The following is a 13,442-nucleotide window of genomic DNA, read 5'->3' as shown; positions in this document are numbered from 1 at the left end:
ACCGCAGCTTGACACCATCCACACGGTGAGCTTGAAAATACACTCCAGCGACTAAAGCTGACTGCAAACACCCCATCCCAGTCAGTTACATATTGAAGGCACAGAAAATATATTTATTTCTTCTTTGTAATGCAACGGGAGAATGACGTTAAGTGACACTAAGTGAGTTCTGGGTTTGAGAAAATAAAGTGAATTCAAGGTTTCATTGATAAGTGTTATTTGATGAATGAACAGCTTTTATTTGTAGTTCATTTGTAGGGCTGGGTACCGTTAGATATTTTTCGGGTACAAGTACTTTTTCGATACCTCACGTACGGTACCGGTTCCTGAACCGTACTTCTTTCGATACCTGCCTTCACGGCGCACAGACGACGCCATGACTGCATTTGCACTTCATGCCACGAGGTGTACTGTTTGCATGTTCAACCTTATTTTACACAGACACCACAGAGGAAGAAGGGCGCTGCAGGCTGAGCTCTCTCTGCATGTTAGAAAGAGTGTGAGGCGGCAAGACGTGGTGATATGTTCAATGATGCGATGCACCGTTTTTTCAGTAAAAGAGAAGAACTGAACGGTCGTTTCCGCGCATGTTTATTGACCGCGCAGCCACTTTAAGAACCGAAACTGATACCCGTACGCATGTCTCTTGTTTGGTACCAGTATATACCGAAGTTTATCGGTCGGTACCACTGAGGTACTGTTAAACGGTACCCAGCCCTAATCATGTGAAGCCATTTCAAAAAGTATTATTAAATTACTAAATACTCTATTAGTAATTAGTATGTATCCCAACCCAAATACGATCACTTGTACTTGGTCTGAGAAAAACAAAAACATTGTTACCGTTGCTCTATCTGAAGCTGATTTTGTCCAATTTCATCCTTCCACACTGTTCAAGCTGTGGGCCTCACTAAGGTGCACTTTGGTGTTTGTACGGCTTTGTAAATATGGAGCTGGGCATGCAGGTGTGTTCATGTTGCATGGAATACTGAATGAGTGCAGCGTGCAGTGTGCAGGTATTCAGCCTGTTCAGACGGTACTGAATCCCAGGATGCTTCCACAGCGGCCTTCAGCATGTCTGTGTTGTGGGTTTGGCATCCTTCTGGTTTCCTCCATACAATACCTTGGGCAAGTGTTCGCTGCACACAGTGTATTTTCTGAAATATCTGACAGCAGCTATTTATATTTTGCAGTACACTTGTAATTATGGGTTTGTTAAGCCCCCGTATCCCATCTGAACTGAGTGCGGTCGGCTAAAAGCCTTCAGTGTAACATTAGTTATCAGGAGATCAGCTGGAGTGAGGTACTTTTCAGCTACTGAAAATGCTTTCAGGCCGTAAATATCAATAGCCGTAAAAATGAATAAACACATTTTCTATCTCTTCTTTTTAATTTCATATTACTTTATTTTATGAGGTTTTGCTTTGTGTGTCTGGTTATAAACTTCGTTTTTTTCAATTGTTACACATAGCCTTAATTAATAATGTCTAACAAGAGGTTTTGTATTTTAACAGTGGGAAACTTTGAATATGTGTTTTCAGATTCGTCCCCAGGAAATGTCAGAGGGCTGTTTCTGGGTGCTGGTTGATGAGGACCGGTATGCAAAGCCAGATTTGCTCAACAAAGTTGCTCTAACATTTGGATCACAAAAAGCAGGTCAGATTTTTCTAACATTTTCTTTTCTGTCCATGTGCTGCCTGTGTGTTGAAAGGGCTTATTTGAGGATAACAGGTTGATGTGTTCACGCAATCATTTGTGTGTAATGTGCATTTTAATATTCTTATAATTTAATATTTTTTTTCCTTCTTCTAAAACTACTAAAACATTTTTGGTAGTTTGTCTCGCAACTGAGGCTTTTTGGCCGCAGAGGCAGCGTACTTCAGTTCAGCCAAGACGATAAAATCACTGTCTAAATTCATCATTTGGCACAGTCAAAAGCCAATACATATCATCTGAATTTATTCAGATATATAGAATTGATGAGCACTTGTGTTTAAATTAGGCTAATTTATATCTGAATAGACTGCGTATATAAATGTCTCATATCTCATGTCTTTCTGCCCTCAGTGGTTTCACTACAATCGGCTTTTAGTCATCGACTTAATCTGCTTTTCATGCTGTATTGGACTTGGTGGGCTGGTAATGCTGCATGATAAAACACCATACCGTTGCATGCTCGTGCATTAGTATGGCTGGTAAGATCCGGGATATGCATGTACAAGGTTGTTGGAGTGATTAAAGCCAGAGCAGGAGGCAGCAAGAGATGTTATCACTTTTGTCATCCCCTGTGCGTGGTCTATTAGTCCCTTCGCTGATGATTTATTCACACGTCTTGTGTTTTCTTTCTTGTCTTGTCACTAGCTCAGCTAGCTCATGCCAATTTGAATTATTCATTCAGGTGTTATCTACCTGTCACAACTCTATGCTACTCCTCTCAAGGCACCCCGGACCTCCATATACACCAGCGCGCCTCGGTTACCCATTGTCAGGCTGTTGAATAATGGAAGCAGATCTAAATGGCAAACGGCAGCCAATCAGGTGTTCTCTGGGGAGGTTAAAGGAAGGATGCCCACTTCTCTCGCGTTGACCCGGAGCCGGCACGCATTTACAACACCAAATTTTTATTTTACGGCCATCGTGAAACGCTTCCCCCCCCCCCTTTAAATGATGGATCCCACAAACACTGCTGCTCTGCAGTGAACTGGCTGCTGGGCTTGTTCCTGCTCATGGGTAATTAATTTTAGATTCAGTGAGAATGGGATGAAACGTTGGACTACAATCGAACCTCTCACATGATTCGCATGCGCTCCTTGAGCGGCCCGTCTCTCCCTTTTCCCCCGGTCTCAGTGGATGTTGTGGGCGCAGCACGCCTGGAAGGTTGCGCTGTCGGACCCAGATGCTGCCGGGGCTCTGTCGGAGTGTCAGAAAGGAAACTCCAACGCATACATGCAAGCGGGCTCGTCTACTTATTACAGGAGCCGTGTAGCATCATGTTTCATCTCACTTAAGAGCAGCAGCATCTGGATCAGCATTAAACATTAAAAAGGACACACTGCGAAACAGTATTCACTCAGTTTTTTCTCATTAAATATTCATTTCTATGTCTTGAAACTTCCTTATTCTTTCGCAATGTTTGAGCCGCCTGTTGTTGTTTTTTTAATTTTTTTTTTTTTTTTTTTTTTTTTTTTTTTTTTTTTTGAGGAGAATTCTTGCTACCAGCCCACAAACTGCTGAGTTCAGATGTGTGCAGGGAATAGTTTATGCTGTGCATCAACGAACCTGGACCTTCTGAACTATCCAGAAAAACACACTAATTGAGTGAGGAGAACAAAATTCTGAACATATATTTTACTGCAGCAGGGAATCAGAAGACTAATGCGTTTGAATAGGTGGAGATTATAGTGACTGCTGTTAATGCTCGAGGCGTGTGTTTTTTTTTGTTTTTTTTTTAGAGTGGAATGTGTTTTTAACAAAAGGTCAGTCCACTTTTAGTGAGGAAAAAGAAAGCTACAAGATCTGCGTTTTCTTTCTCTTCTGAGTTGAGCTTTTCAGAGTGGAAGAAATTGAATGGGAAGCCACAAAGCATGCCATTTTTGCTCTCAAGTCCCTGCTCATCAGCACTGTACTGAGTTTATATATAATATATAAATGCTCTTTCAATGTCTTGACTTTAACAGTGGTACATAAAGGTTGTATCCATGGGGTAAAAGCACAGAAGATGTCTCACTTTGTGCAATCCATGGGCTAAAGAAGTTCATGCATCATCAGCTTGAGAAATTGTTTGATGACGTCTCATGATTTGTTGTTTGTGTGCTCATTTTACTTGATTTTAACTGTTGATGCATGATTTTGCCAATATCTGAAATGACGATATTTTGATAATCCACCCACGTTTCAGATACAGTATTTCAATATGGACAACATTAAATCACACTTAAATTGTGATTGTCATGATTGTCAGCACAGTGATGATGGGACTGCTGTTGTTTTGTACCTGAATAAGAAATCTAATATGTGTTACATGTAAAAAACATTTATTTTTTGTCACATTTTTTATGAAAAAAGGCTTTTTGTTATATACATATATTCCCACATCATTTGATAATCACTAAGCCATGAAAGCCATGTCTTGTAATTGTTAAGCATTTCTGTTTGTAGGAATAATGAAAGTGCACTTTACAGTTTTACATGAAATAGTCCTCATGAATTGAGTCCTCATAAATGAAGCTGAATCAGTGATTCATAGACTCTGGTATTAACTTGATGTGTGGGAATATAGTGCTGAAAGATGTAAATGTGAAGTCAAAACTGAGTTTAGACTATTGTAGACACTTATCTGAATGAGAACCAATGACAGTCGTGGGATGATGTGCAAACACACTGAACAAAAGTGCAGAATTCATTTCAAGTCCTATAAATCCATAATGATAGGCAGACGTTTCTGCATGAAAAGAAGCGTCTCTGCTTTTTCACAATCTGTCCCTGGCAAGTCAAATACATATGAGTTCTGGGGCCATATACATCCCAATTTCATCTTGAGTCGGCTGGGTGGGGGAAATAGAGCCATAATAACTTTTAATTTTAAACTGTTACTTTTTTTGTGTGGTGCAATTAAAAATGTCTATTTTCACAACACCAAACAATTATGACAAAAAAAATCACTATACCACTGCAGAATGCCAATTTTATGGATTCCTTCTGGTGCAAAATACAGTGAAATGTAAAAAAAAAAAAAAGGAAAAAAAGTGTGCTATAACTGTTACATTGTGCATGCTTTCACAAACTCGCCCTGACAGCATTATTTTATGGCTAATGTTCTTTGAATTTTTTATTGACAGATACCGATGTTGTTTGAGTGTCACCGTGCATTCCTAGTTTTAACCCATCATAACCCACATTTTTTTTCTTTGCTCATTGCCTTTTTATGATTCACATCACATATATCGGCCGTTCATTTCCTGCCCCACTGAGACGTTCTTCCTAAATCTCTCAGGTTATAATAATTCATTGCAAGATCAGTTCCTTTTATTGACTTAACCAAAATAACCCTATAATTACTGGGCCGGCAAAGAGCAGCGCAGATCAATTTTAAATAGCTTTTTAACTTCATCAGGAACAATAACATCTGAGGGAAAAAAAAAAGAAAGAGTGCTACTAAACATGTTGTTCTGAGGTGGTCTTTATCTGAAGTTGCTTCCTTCTGCATAAACTTTTAAAGAGAGAAGAAAAGGACCATTGTGAAACTTTGGGCTTTGTCACGTTCTCAGCGAATCCGATGAACATTGTTCATCTGAAGCTCATTACTCTGAACAAGAACAAGAGTCACACCGGACATCTGCCTGGTTCTGATGACAATATGAGCCGCCGCACATTTGTTTAGAAGTTATGTCATTTAAAAGAACTGCCTCCGCCGAGGCCTGCAGATGAGTAGTGTGTGTTTACTTCCATTGATGCTAGCAGAGGGCCAATTAGTTCTGAGGTGAATGTCACTGGTGCTGAAGGTGTTTTCCTCCACTAGCTGTGTAAATCCGCCTTGTTTTGGATGTGATTTCAAGCTGAAACACTCTGTTGAAATTGGAAGTGGGAATTGTTTTTTTTTTTTTTTTTTTTTACCATCTGCAATTTAGATTGTCAAATTTAGTTTTCAAATAGATCATTGGATGCAATACAGAGATTGACAATATGATTCAAATAGAAAATGAGCGCAGTATATCACCTCCCGGTCACTTTAACTAATCATTATTGACCTAAATATTAATATTAAATGCCAGTATGTGCATTTCCCAGTCTCAGGCCGTCACTCATGAGAGTTCATTACATTTGTAGTTTAGTTTTGGTTCCTGGTCTGATAAAGATCATAAATGTAATCTCAAACTGGCTCTCTCTAAACCAGATCCCTTGTGGAGCTTCTTTTAAGTGTTCCTGAATCCTAAAGCTAAGACACGAAGCCGGCTCCAGCCCCGCTGTTCTTTTGTATACCTTTCTACTTCGTCTTCTCGGCTGTCTGCTCTCTTACAACACAGCTGCTGTTCAGCAGGAGTCGGCGCACACAAGTGGACAGCTTGCCTTGTGTAAGATGAAAAAGCCGTAGACTAGTGTCTGTCTCTGCTGCTTTCACAAAATAATAAAACTTCCCATCAACTTTTCAAAGCAAGAGAAATAAGAGGTGCGGAGAGGATCTGTGTTTGGTGGATGCAGTGTCAGCCAACCCATTACTTTTTCCCATTGTAACCTTTCGAGATGAGCCATTTCAGGCAAATTGGAAGGAACAGTTTGGAAAAAATTCATTTTTTTCTCTCTCGAGTTACTCAGAGATTTTAGATTCCTGAGGGTGAAAGTGAGTCTCCCCAAGCCATCAGTACACTACTTGTGCTCGGTGAAGAGTGGCACACTGACCGCTCAGACAGCCTTTTAAAGCCCCTTCTCAAGGCAACAGATGCTGACATTAAAATGTAGGATTCAAGGCTTCGTGTGGCTGCTGTCTCTATAAAACCCAGCGACTGTGTTTTACTATTTTGTATTTTTTTTGGGTTTTGTTGTTAAGTATAAGGTCACATGCAGACATGAATGTTTCTCACTAATTTTGACTTCTCTTCAAATATCAACTTGTTTCAAGGTTCCTTCCCTGCTGTATCAGCACAGGCTTGGCCAGTTCACACATTACAACTCAGAGCACGCACTGCCTTCTCTTTCCACTGCCTTCCTGAGATTTTATCATTTTCCCATATTGTAGAGAGGAAAAGATATATTAGTTTATTTCCAGAGATTAAATCTCACATCATCTGTGGGCCCATTTTCCTATAAACATGGATAATGGGAATTGTAAAGTTTTACATAAACAGCTGTTTTTTTTTTTTTTTTTGTATTTTTCCTATTAATATTTGCTGAGTTTATGCTGTAGCATGAAGCTAATGATGACAACCACTGAGCCAAGACGTGTTTTAAAAGAGTATTAAAAGAAAGTGGTAATTTGTCAGGTGTTCTTTTGGGAAGGAACTGATCTAGTTTTACAGTCTACATGAGAAAACTGCATCACTTGGCATGATTCATAAGTGATATTTATTTTCTATTATTGTCATGGTTTTAACGAGGAAAACAAAGGTGATAAGATGGCAATAAGAGCAGAATCCCTGTTAGAAATCTGATCTCTTTGGTGCTTTAGTCTTTCGAGCTTGCGTTTATCTTTTCTCAAAAGCAAAGCATGTGCATCTTGAGGATCATACTACTCAGGAATTAGTAAATTCCTGTGTAGTATGATCCAGGATTTCTTTATGTGCAGCTTGTAAAAAGAACATAAGAGGACTCGTTGAAAGGCCTGGCATCCAGAAAGTTTCTTCCTCAACGTTGCACCAGCTGTTATCATTGCCAAAACACTGAGAAAGCGACACCCAGTAAGTTGTTTGTTAAAGTTTATACAGCCCTGAGCAAACAGCATACATGTTGATTTTTGGAATGAGGAGTAGTAAATGCTCCCCCTACAGCCAGCACATTTCCAATCGTAAAGCATGGGGGTGGAGGCAATCTCCTTTGGGGCAACGTGTCAGCTGGTTGCACAAGGGAGAGAAAAAAAATGCATGGACAGAGGGAAGAATGGATTTGTCTAATTATCAGCAAAGTGTGAATGCAGATGTAATGCAGCCAGTGAAAATAAACAAAATGTAGCTGCCTTCTGCAGTAGGACAATGATTTAAAATGTCTAACAGCTCCCAAATTCACAAAAATCGCTTCGGGATGTTAAAGATTATGTATGTGCAAGTCTGCTTGCGAATATCTCAAAACGTACAAGTAGGAGTTCATTAATATTTCCGAAACAAATAAAGCGAGAGCAGAAGGGTCGATCTTTAGGAGGCAATGACTAATTTTTAGCATCACCAGTGACCAGATCAAATATTGATCAGTTATCGTTGATATCTGTGTTTAGTCGTCTCTTCAACTTTAATTTTTAGTTAAACTAAAAATAAGATGTGCACACGTGTAATATTAAAAGAAAACAATAAACACACACACCATTGAATAATACTGTGAAAAGCTTTATGGAGTATTTCTCAGAATATATGATTGCATATTTGCATCCTTCTATTCCAAATTCTTAAAAGAAACAAGGATGCTACGGAGTTCATTTTCAATTTTAGTGGTTTAGTGTCCACCTCTTAGCTTGCCTCAGTATTGGATCCCCATTTGATCCTTTGGTGTTGGCACTTCCTGTCATTGTGAAGCAGAATATATGTATATATATTGAACTTTTAAGATTTTTTTCTTGATATATAAACATTAAATATCACCAGATACTGTTACTTGTTTTCATAGTGATCAGCTAGTTGCAAAAAAAAAAAAAAAAAAGATTTTACAGGATGCCTGTGCAATGCCCAAATGCTTTTTTTTCTTCCTCCATTTTTCAACTAAAGTCTACTGCAAAATTGTGATCCATTAGCTTATCACTGTTTCCAGAGCAGGATTTAGAGCTGTGTTGCAAGGTAAAAAAAAAAAAATCTATAAAATAACACAAGCCGAAAGAAAAAAACAAAAATAACTGACATTTAAAGTCAGTACCTTTTAAACTGTGTGGGTCTCCAGAGTCTGGATTTCACCATTTGTTGTAAGACACAGAGTTCTGCATAAATCTCATCCAAAGATTTACTGGGTTTCAGTGGGAAAACAACAGCTTTATAGAAAAGTGCATCCCTGCTCAGTCTTCACAAAAACGGAGATGAGATGAAGTTATAAGAGCTAAGTATTGACCGTGAGACCGCTAGCTGTGTGAATTCTGCCGTTGTGTATCGAACTGTCATTGTTGACTGTGAATGTACTCATTTTAGCACTTTTTTCAAAAGTTGTTTTAAAAGATTTCATTGTCATCCTATTTACAAAAGCCATCATTTCTTCATTTGCAATTACAATGTTTTTCCTGTCAGTTTATCTTGGTGAATTCAAACCGCTTTTGCATTTACAAATGTCAGATTCATTTTCATGAATGTGTCCTTTCTGTTGGCATCAGTTCTGTCGGATTGCAGATAAGAAATTTTAGGACACGTTAACATTGCAACAGAAGGAATGTGTAGTGCAATGTTAATGATGGCTTCGACAAATTGCACCACTCCTAAACAAAACAAAAAAACATAGGAGAGATGTGGATTTGATGGATGAGCAGCAGTGATACGGTTCTCCTGGCGTTAGAAACACTCGCATTGGCACCTGAACATGTGGAAGAATATTCTATTCAGCGATGAAACCAGATTCTCGGCTCAAAGGGTCAAAGTGTCTCCAAGACGCAGACAGCGGTTTGCTGAATGCTTCACTGGAAGGCTAATATCGCCTGGTCAAGGTCCTCTGATGGTGTGAGGCACCATCTCCCTGGCTGGAAAAATGAGGCCTGTTATCATTGGAGGCAATCTCAGAGCAGAGCGATATTGAGATGAAATTCTGCGACCAGTGGCAATCCAATATCTCAATAGTTTGGGACCAAACTACCCTCCAAAATGACAACACTCGCCCCCGGCAGAGCGCGCGTTATCAGCCTGCCGGTTGAAGAATGGGAGGCCGCGTCCCTCAGTGGGGTGGCCACCAGGAGATGGAGGCACCAGGCTGCCGTGGCGTTGGATGGTTCTTTCAAACACTGCTGTGATAGTGGCTCAATTATCAATACGCCGTTTGTCTTGAAATCTTTCAGATCACCAATCAGAATGTCTTTGCTGTTGGCTCTTCTTTGGTGAATTGAAAATCTGTTTGATGTTGAAAAATAATTTTTTTCCCCCCCACAAACTCACTCTAGAAACTCTTCTTGCTGCAGTTTGAATGTAAATAGGCTTTCCAACAGTCTACGATTCATTTACACAGAAGATTATAACTGTTTAAGTCTTTTAAACAGAAGTCATTCACACTTTGTGTTTTTAACCTCTGAAGTTATCTGAATTCCTGGAAAAATTGATGTTGTGTAAAAATTAAGACCTTTCATTTAAGTCGTTGTTTATTCTTTCGTATGTGATGTGAGAATTCAAAACAACCACTGTGCTCATTCAAGTGTTTCGGCACCTTTGTGCCAACATGATATGCAGTGTCAAACTAAAGCAGGGATGGCTGCATTACTAAAGTAATTTTCACAGCTTTTTCAGGTTAACTACGAATAGTGACATGTGGATTTTTATGTCAGGTTTCTCTTGTTGCGATTAATATTCACAGATTATGTATTAAGCGTAGTTAATGATGCTGCAGTGTCTGCCTCTGAACCCGCAGCTTTAATCTGCTCCCTTGACATCTAAGTGGTTTAATTGCTGCCTTTGTGGTTACGTTCTCATTTGTTGAGTGCATGAGCCACGTGGGGGCGTGGGGTGGGGGTGGGGGGTGTTTGGAGGAACAGACCTTCTCAGGGCTTCATCAGGGAACTTCAAAAGAGAAAGAACTGAAAATGACATTAAGCCGTGGAGCGATTGTCATTCATGGAAACAAATTGACTGCTGACCCGTGTAGTGAAAAACGGCAAAGTGATAAAAAAAAAGAAAGAAAAAAGAAGGCATTTTCTTTGCAATCAGTCAACTTTGGTGATTGCACACGGAGCCACGCTTCATGCTTTGTTTTATGGGAGTGTTTTTTTTGTGAATGAAATGTGGGGAGCCGGACCGAAGATTAAATTCTTTGCCGAAACTATTTGCATACATTTCGAGGGATGAAACATTTTGTTATTCGTTTCAAGTCTGAAGCTCATAAACGCGACACGGCGCGCCGCAGCTTTTCAGATTCGCTCACTGTTGCGAACGTTGGCGAAACACAGTCATGATGAAATATGACAGTCAGTATTTGCATGTTAATGGATGTAATGATCGCGAGCAGCCAGTAATATTATGTTTCTTTCAAATGAGGAAAACAAGGCTCTGACCTATAATGCCTGACATTATTATGAAGTTATCAGCAGCAGCTATCAGTGGCTCGAACCACTCATCACCATCATATGAAGTCTGTAATGCTCCGTCATTACAACCAGACGCGTCTGTATCTTCTTTTGACAAGTGTGATATTATGAAGGACCGAACCCAAATGGCTTGCCTTCGTGCTTTCAGTTATTGCTTCACAAGGTCTCTCTGTTCATAGCATCAGTTCCTTTGCTGCGGCATTGCTTTGTTGCTTCTCAGCTAACAATAAAATGTCTTTTTACAATGCTGACTTGAAACATTTCTAACCAGCTTTTCTTCTTTTTCTTTGCTCATTCTCTTATAATCTTCCTCTCTCCACTTGCTTCCTGTTTGTCCTGCTCTTTCCAATTCTGCTTGGCTGCATGCCTTGATGTTTGCACCGGATCAGAAACAAAAGGTTAGTCTCTTTTTTTTAAATGTATCCTTTTAGAAGCCATTACTGATGGTCTGGACTTGTCTGGAGCTTTGCAGAGTGGGCTGTTCACACACTTTGTTCAGGGGTGATCCCTTCACATCATTCGAAATTCTGCCCTGCAAATAGTTCAGACATGACGACTTCCCGATTCAGCTACTGAGGAACCATAGCCACCTTTGGTATTAGCACTCCAGTGATTTTTGTTATGTACATTTTACCCTTGTGATATTTTCATTTGGTGTCTTTTTTTTTTTTTTTTTAAACCTGTTTGGTTTTCAACACTTCTAAGGTTTTCAGTTTTCTAGCTAAACCTCACAATAAACACTGTTTTGATAAAAGGTGTGTTACACTTAAAATGAACCTGGAGTAGGAGTTTGACATTTATTGAAAGGGTGTGGCGTATCAACACCTGTAACTGTCATGAGTTTGTACTTTCGTCTTTTAAGTTTTCAGCTGTCACTGTGTCGTTTTCGGTATTTAGCAGTGACGTTCTGAACATTTACGGCTTTGTTCTGGTCGGATTTTGGAATTTCATCATTAACATACACCAGCAGCCTTTTCCTTAAGAATGATGAAGGAATGATGGAAAGTTTGAAACATGGTTATGATAAAAAAAAACAGAATTGTTTAAAAATAAGCAGGAATAAGTAAAACTTGTTTTTTCTTACCCCTCTATCACCTTTTCCTCTCAATTCAAATTATTTGAGGATTCTTCTGCACATTTACATTTTACATACAGCAATATCCCCATTTTTGCAACCCAAAAAGATTAACTTCAGTAATCTCCTCTCTCAGATTAAAAGTCTCAATTTGTACTCATGAAAAGAATAAAAAACAAGACAAACTTGTTCTGTGACAAAATAGTTTTTCACAATCTGGTGCTGTAATTGTATAAACGGTCTGTTTGGCTTTTATTTATCTTTCTTCATCATCATGAAGTGGTGATCTATGGAGTTACTGCTTTACGCTTTTTGAATGACATCCTGTAACGTGAAGGCTGTTGTCAGTTGTACTCATCGTACTGTATCATCGGATGAAGCCTTTAAACTTTGAATCACACTGTTAGTTTGTGTCTGTAATCATATCCAGAGCTTTTCAGTCCCGTGTCCTGTACCAACTGCAGGTGGTTTGTGGCTTTGTAGAGCAGGTTGTCTTTCCAGTGCAAATGTTGGCTGTTTGATTCTGTTCCTTGCCTGTAGCACACACAGGAGCGTTCCCGTGCAAAGCCTACGTTTCCCCTGATGGTGTGGAAGCACCTTGTGTGGCACTGACACTCCTAAAACAGGATCAGTAAAGTACATATGTATTGTTTGTAATATCCTTTTTCCCTTCTTTTCAGTCAATTTGCAATCACTTACATTGGAAAAGACACACAGGAGTAAAACAGCACCCCCCCCCCCCCCCCCCCCCCCCCCCCCCAACATTAAACCAGTCATCTCCTAAGTGTAACAGAGAGAAGTGAAGGAGAAACAAACAAGCAAATGCACCGAGTGGCTGACCAGAGAAAATGCTGACAGTTCTCAGAAGCTTCAGCAATTCCTGTGATTTCCCAGATAGCCTCTGGAGAAGCTCTTTGAGACCATCAGTGTCAATAGATAGAGATAAAACATGTATAGCGGGGCTTTCCTGTGGGTGTTAGTGAGACGAGAGGGTGAAAATCACAGAATGTTTCAGAGACACTGGCAGGTGAGAAACTGAGGGATAGCAGAGAAGACATGTCTTTTTTTTTTTTTTAACCATACTACTTGAGTCTTGTTTATTGTCATTTTCTCAAGCTCTGCCACCAGTGAGGTTACAAACTAGAAGCATCCTGCTGTACTGCTCCAGCAGCTGAACTTGTGCATGGTTTGTTTTGAGTCCAATGAAGAAATAATAGTGCAGATGTCCGTGACAAATCGACCGTGGGTGATTAATCGCTCTGCTTAATTTACATAAGCAAAACACAGAGCGTGTGCTATTTGTTCCATGCTTATTCTTGGGCAATAGCTTTGACCAATAAGTAGTACATTAAATCTCCATTACATATTTAAAAAAAAAAAAAAAAAAAGTGTAATATAAGTGACTTACCTTACATATATAAAGAAATTGCATTTACTACTTCATATGCTAATATAAAAATGTTT

General features: G+C 39.4%; 1 protein-coding gene across 1 annotated transcript in view; it reads left to right on the top strand.

The window, feature by feature from the left end:
- LOC115391784 (protein diaphanous homolog 3-like) overlaps window positions 1-13,442 on the top strand; it is a 162,235-nt gene that overhangs the window by 40,696 nt on the left and 108,097 nt on the right. Inside the window, exon 16 of the mRNA XM_030096137.1 lies at window positions 1,542-1,656. Coding sequence (XP_029951997.1) covers window positions 1,542-1,656 — 115 coding nt within the window. The remainder of the gene's footprint in view (window positions 1-1,541; window positions 1,657-13,442) is intronic.

The sequence above is a fragment of the Salarias fasciatus genome, chromosome 1 (assembly GCF_902148845.1).
Source record: "Salarias fasciatus chromosome 1, fSalaFa1.1, whole genome shotgun sequence".
Classification (NCBI taxonomy): Eukaryota; Metazoa; Chordata; class Actinopteri; order Blenniiformes; family Blenniidae; genus Salarias; species Salarias fasciatus.
The sequence above is the reverse complement of the archived record's forward strand: the minus strand, read 5'-3'. Positions and strand labels throughout refer to the sequence as shown.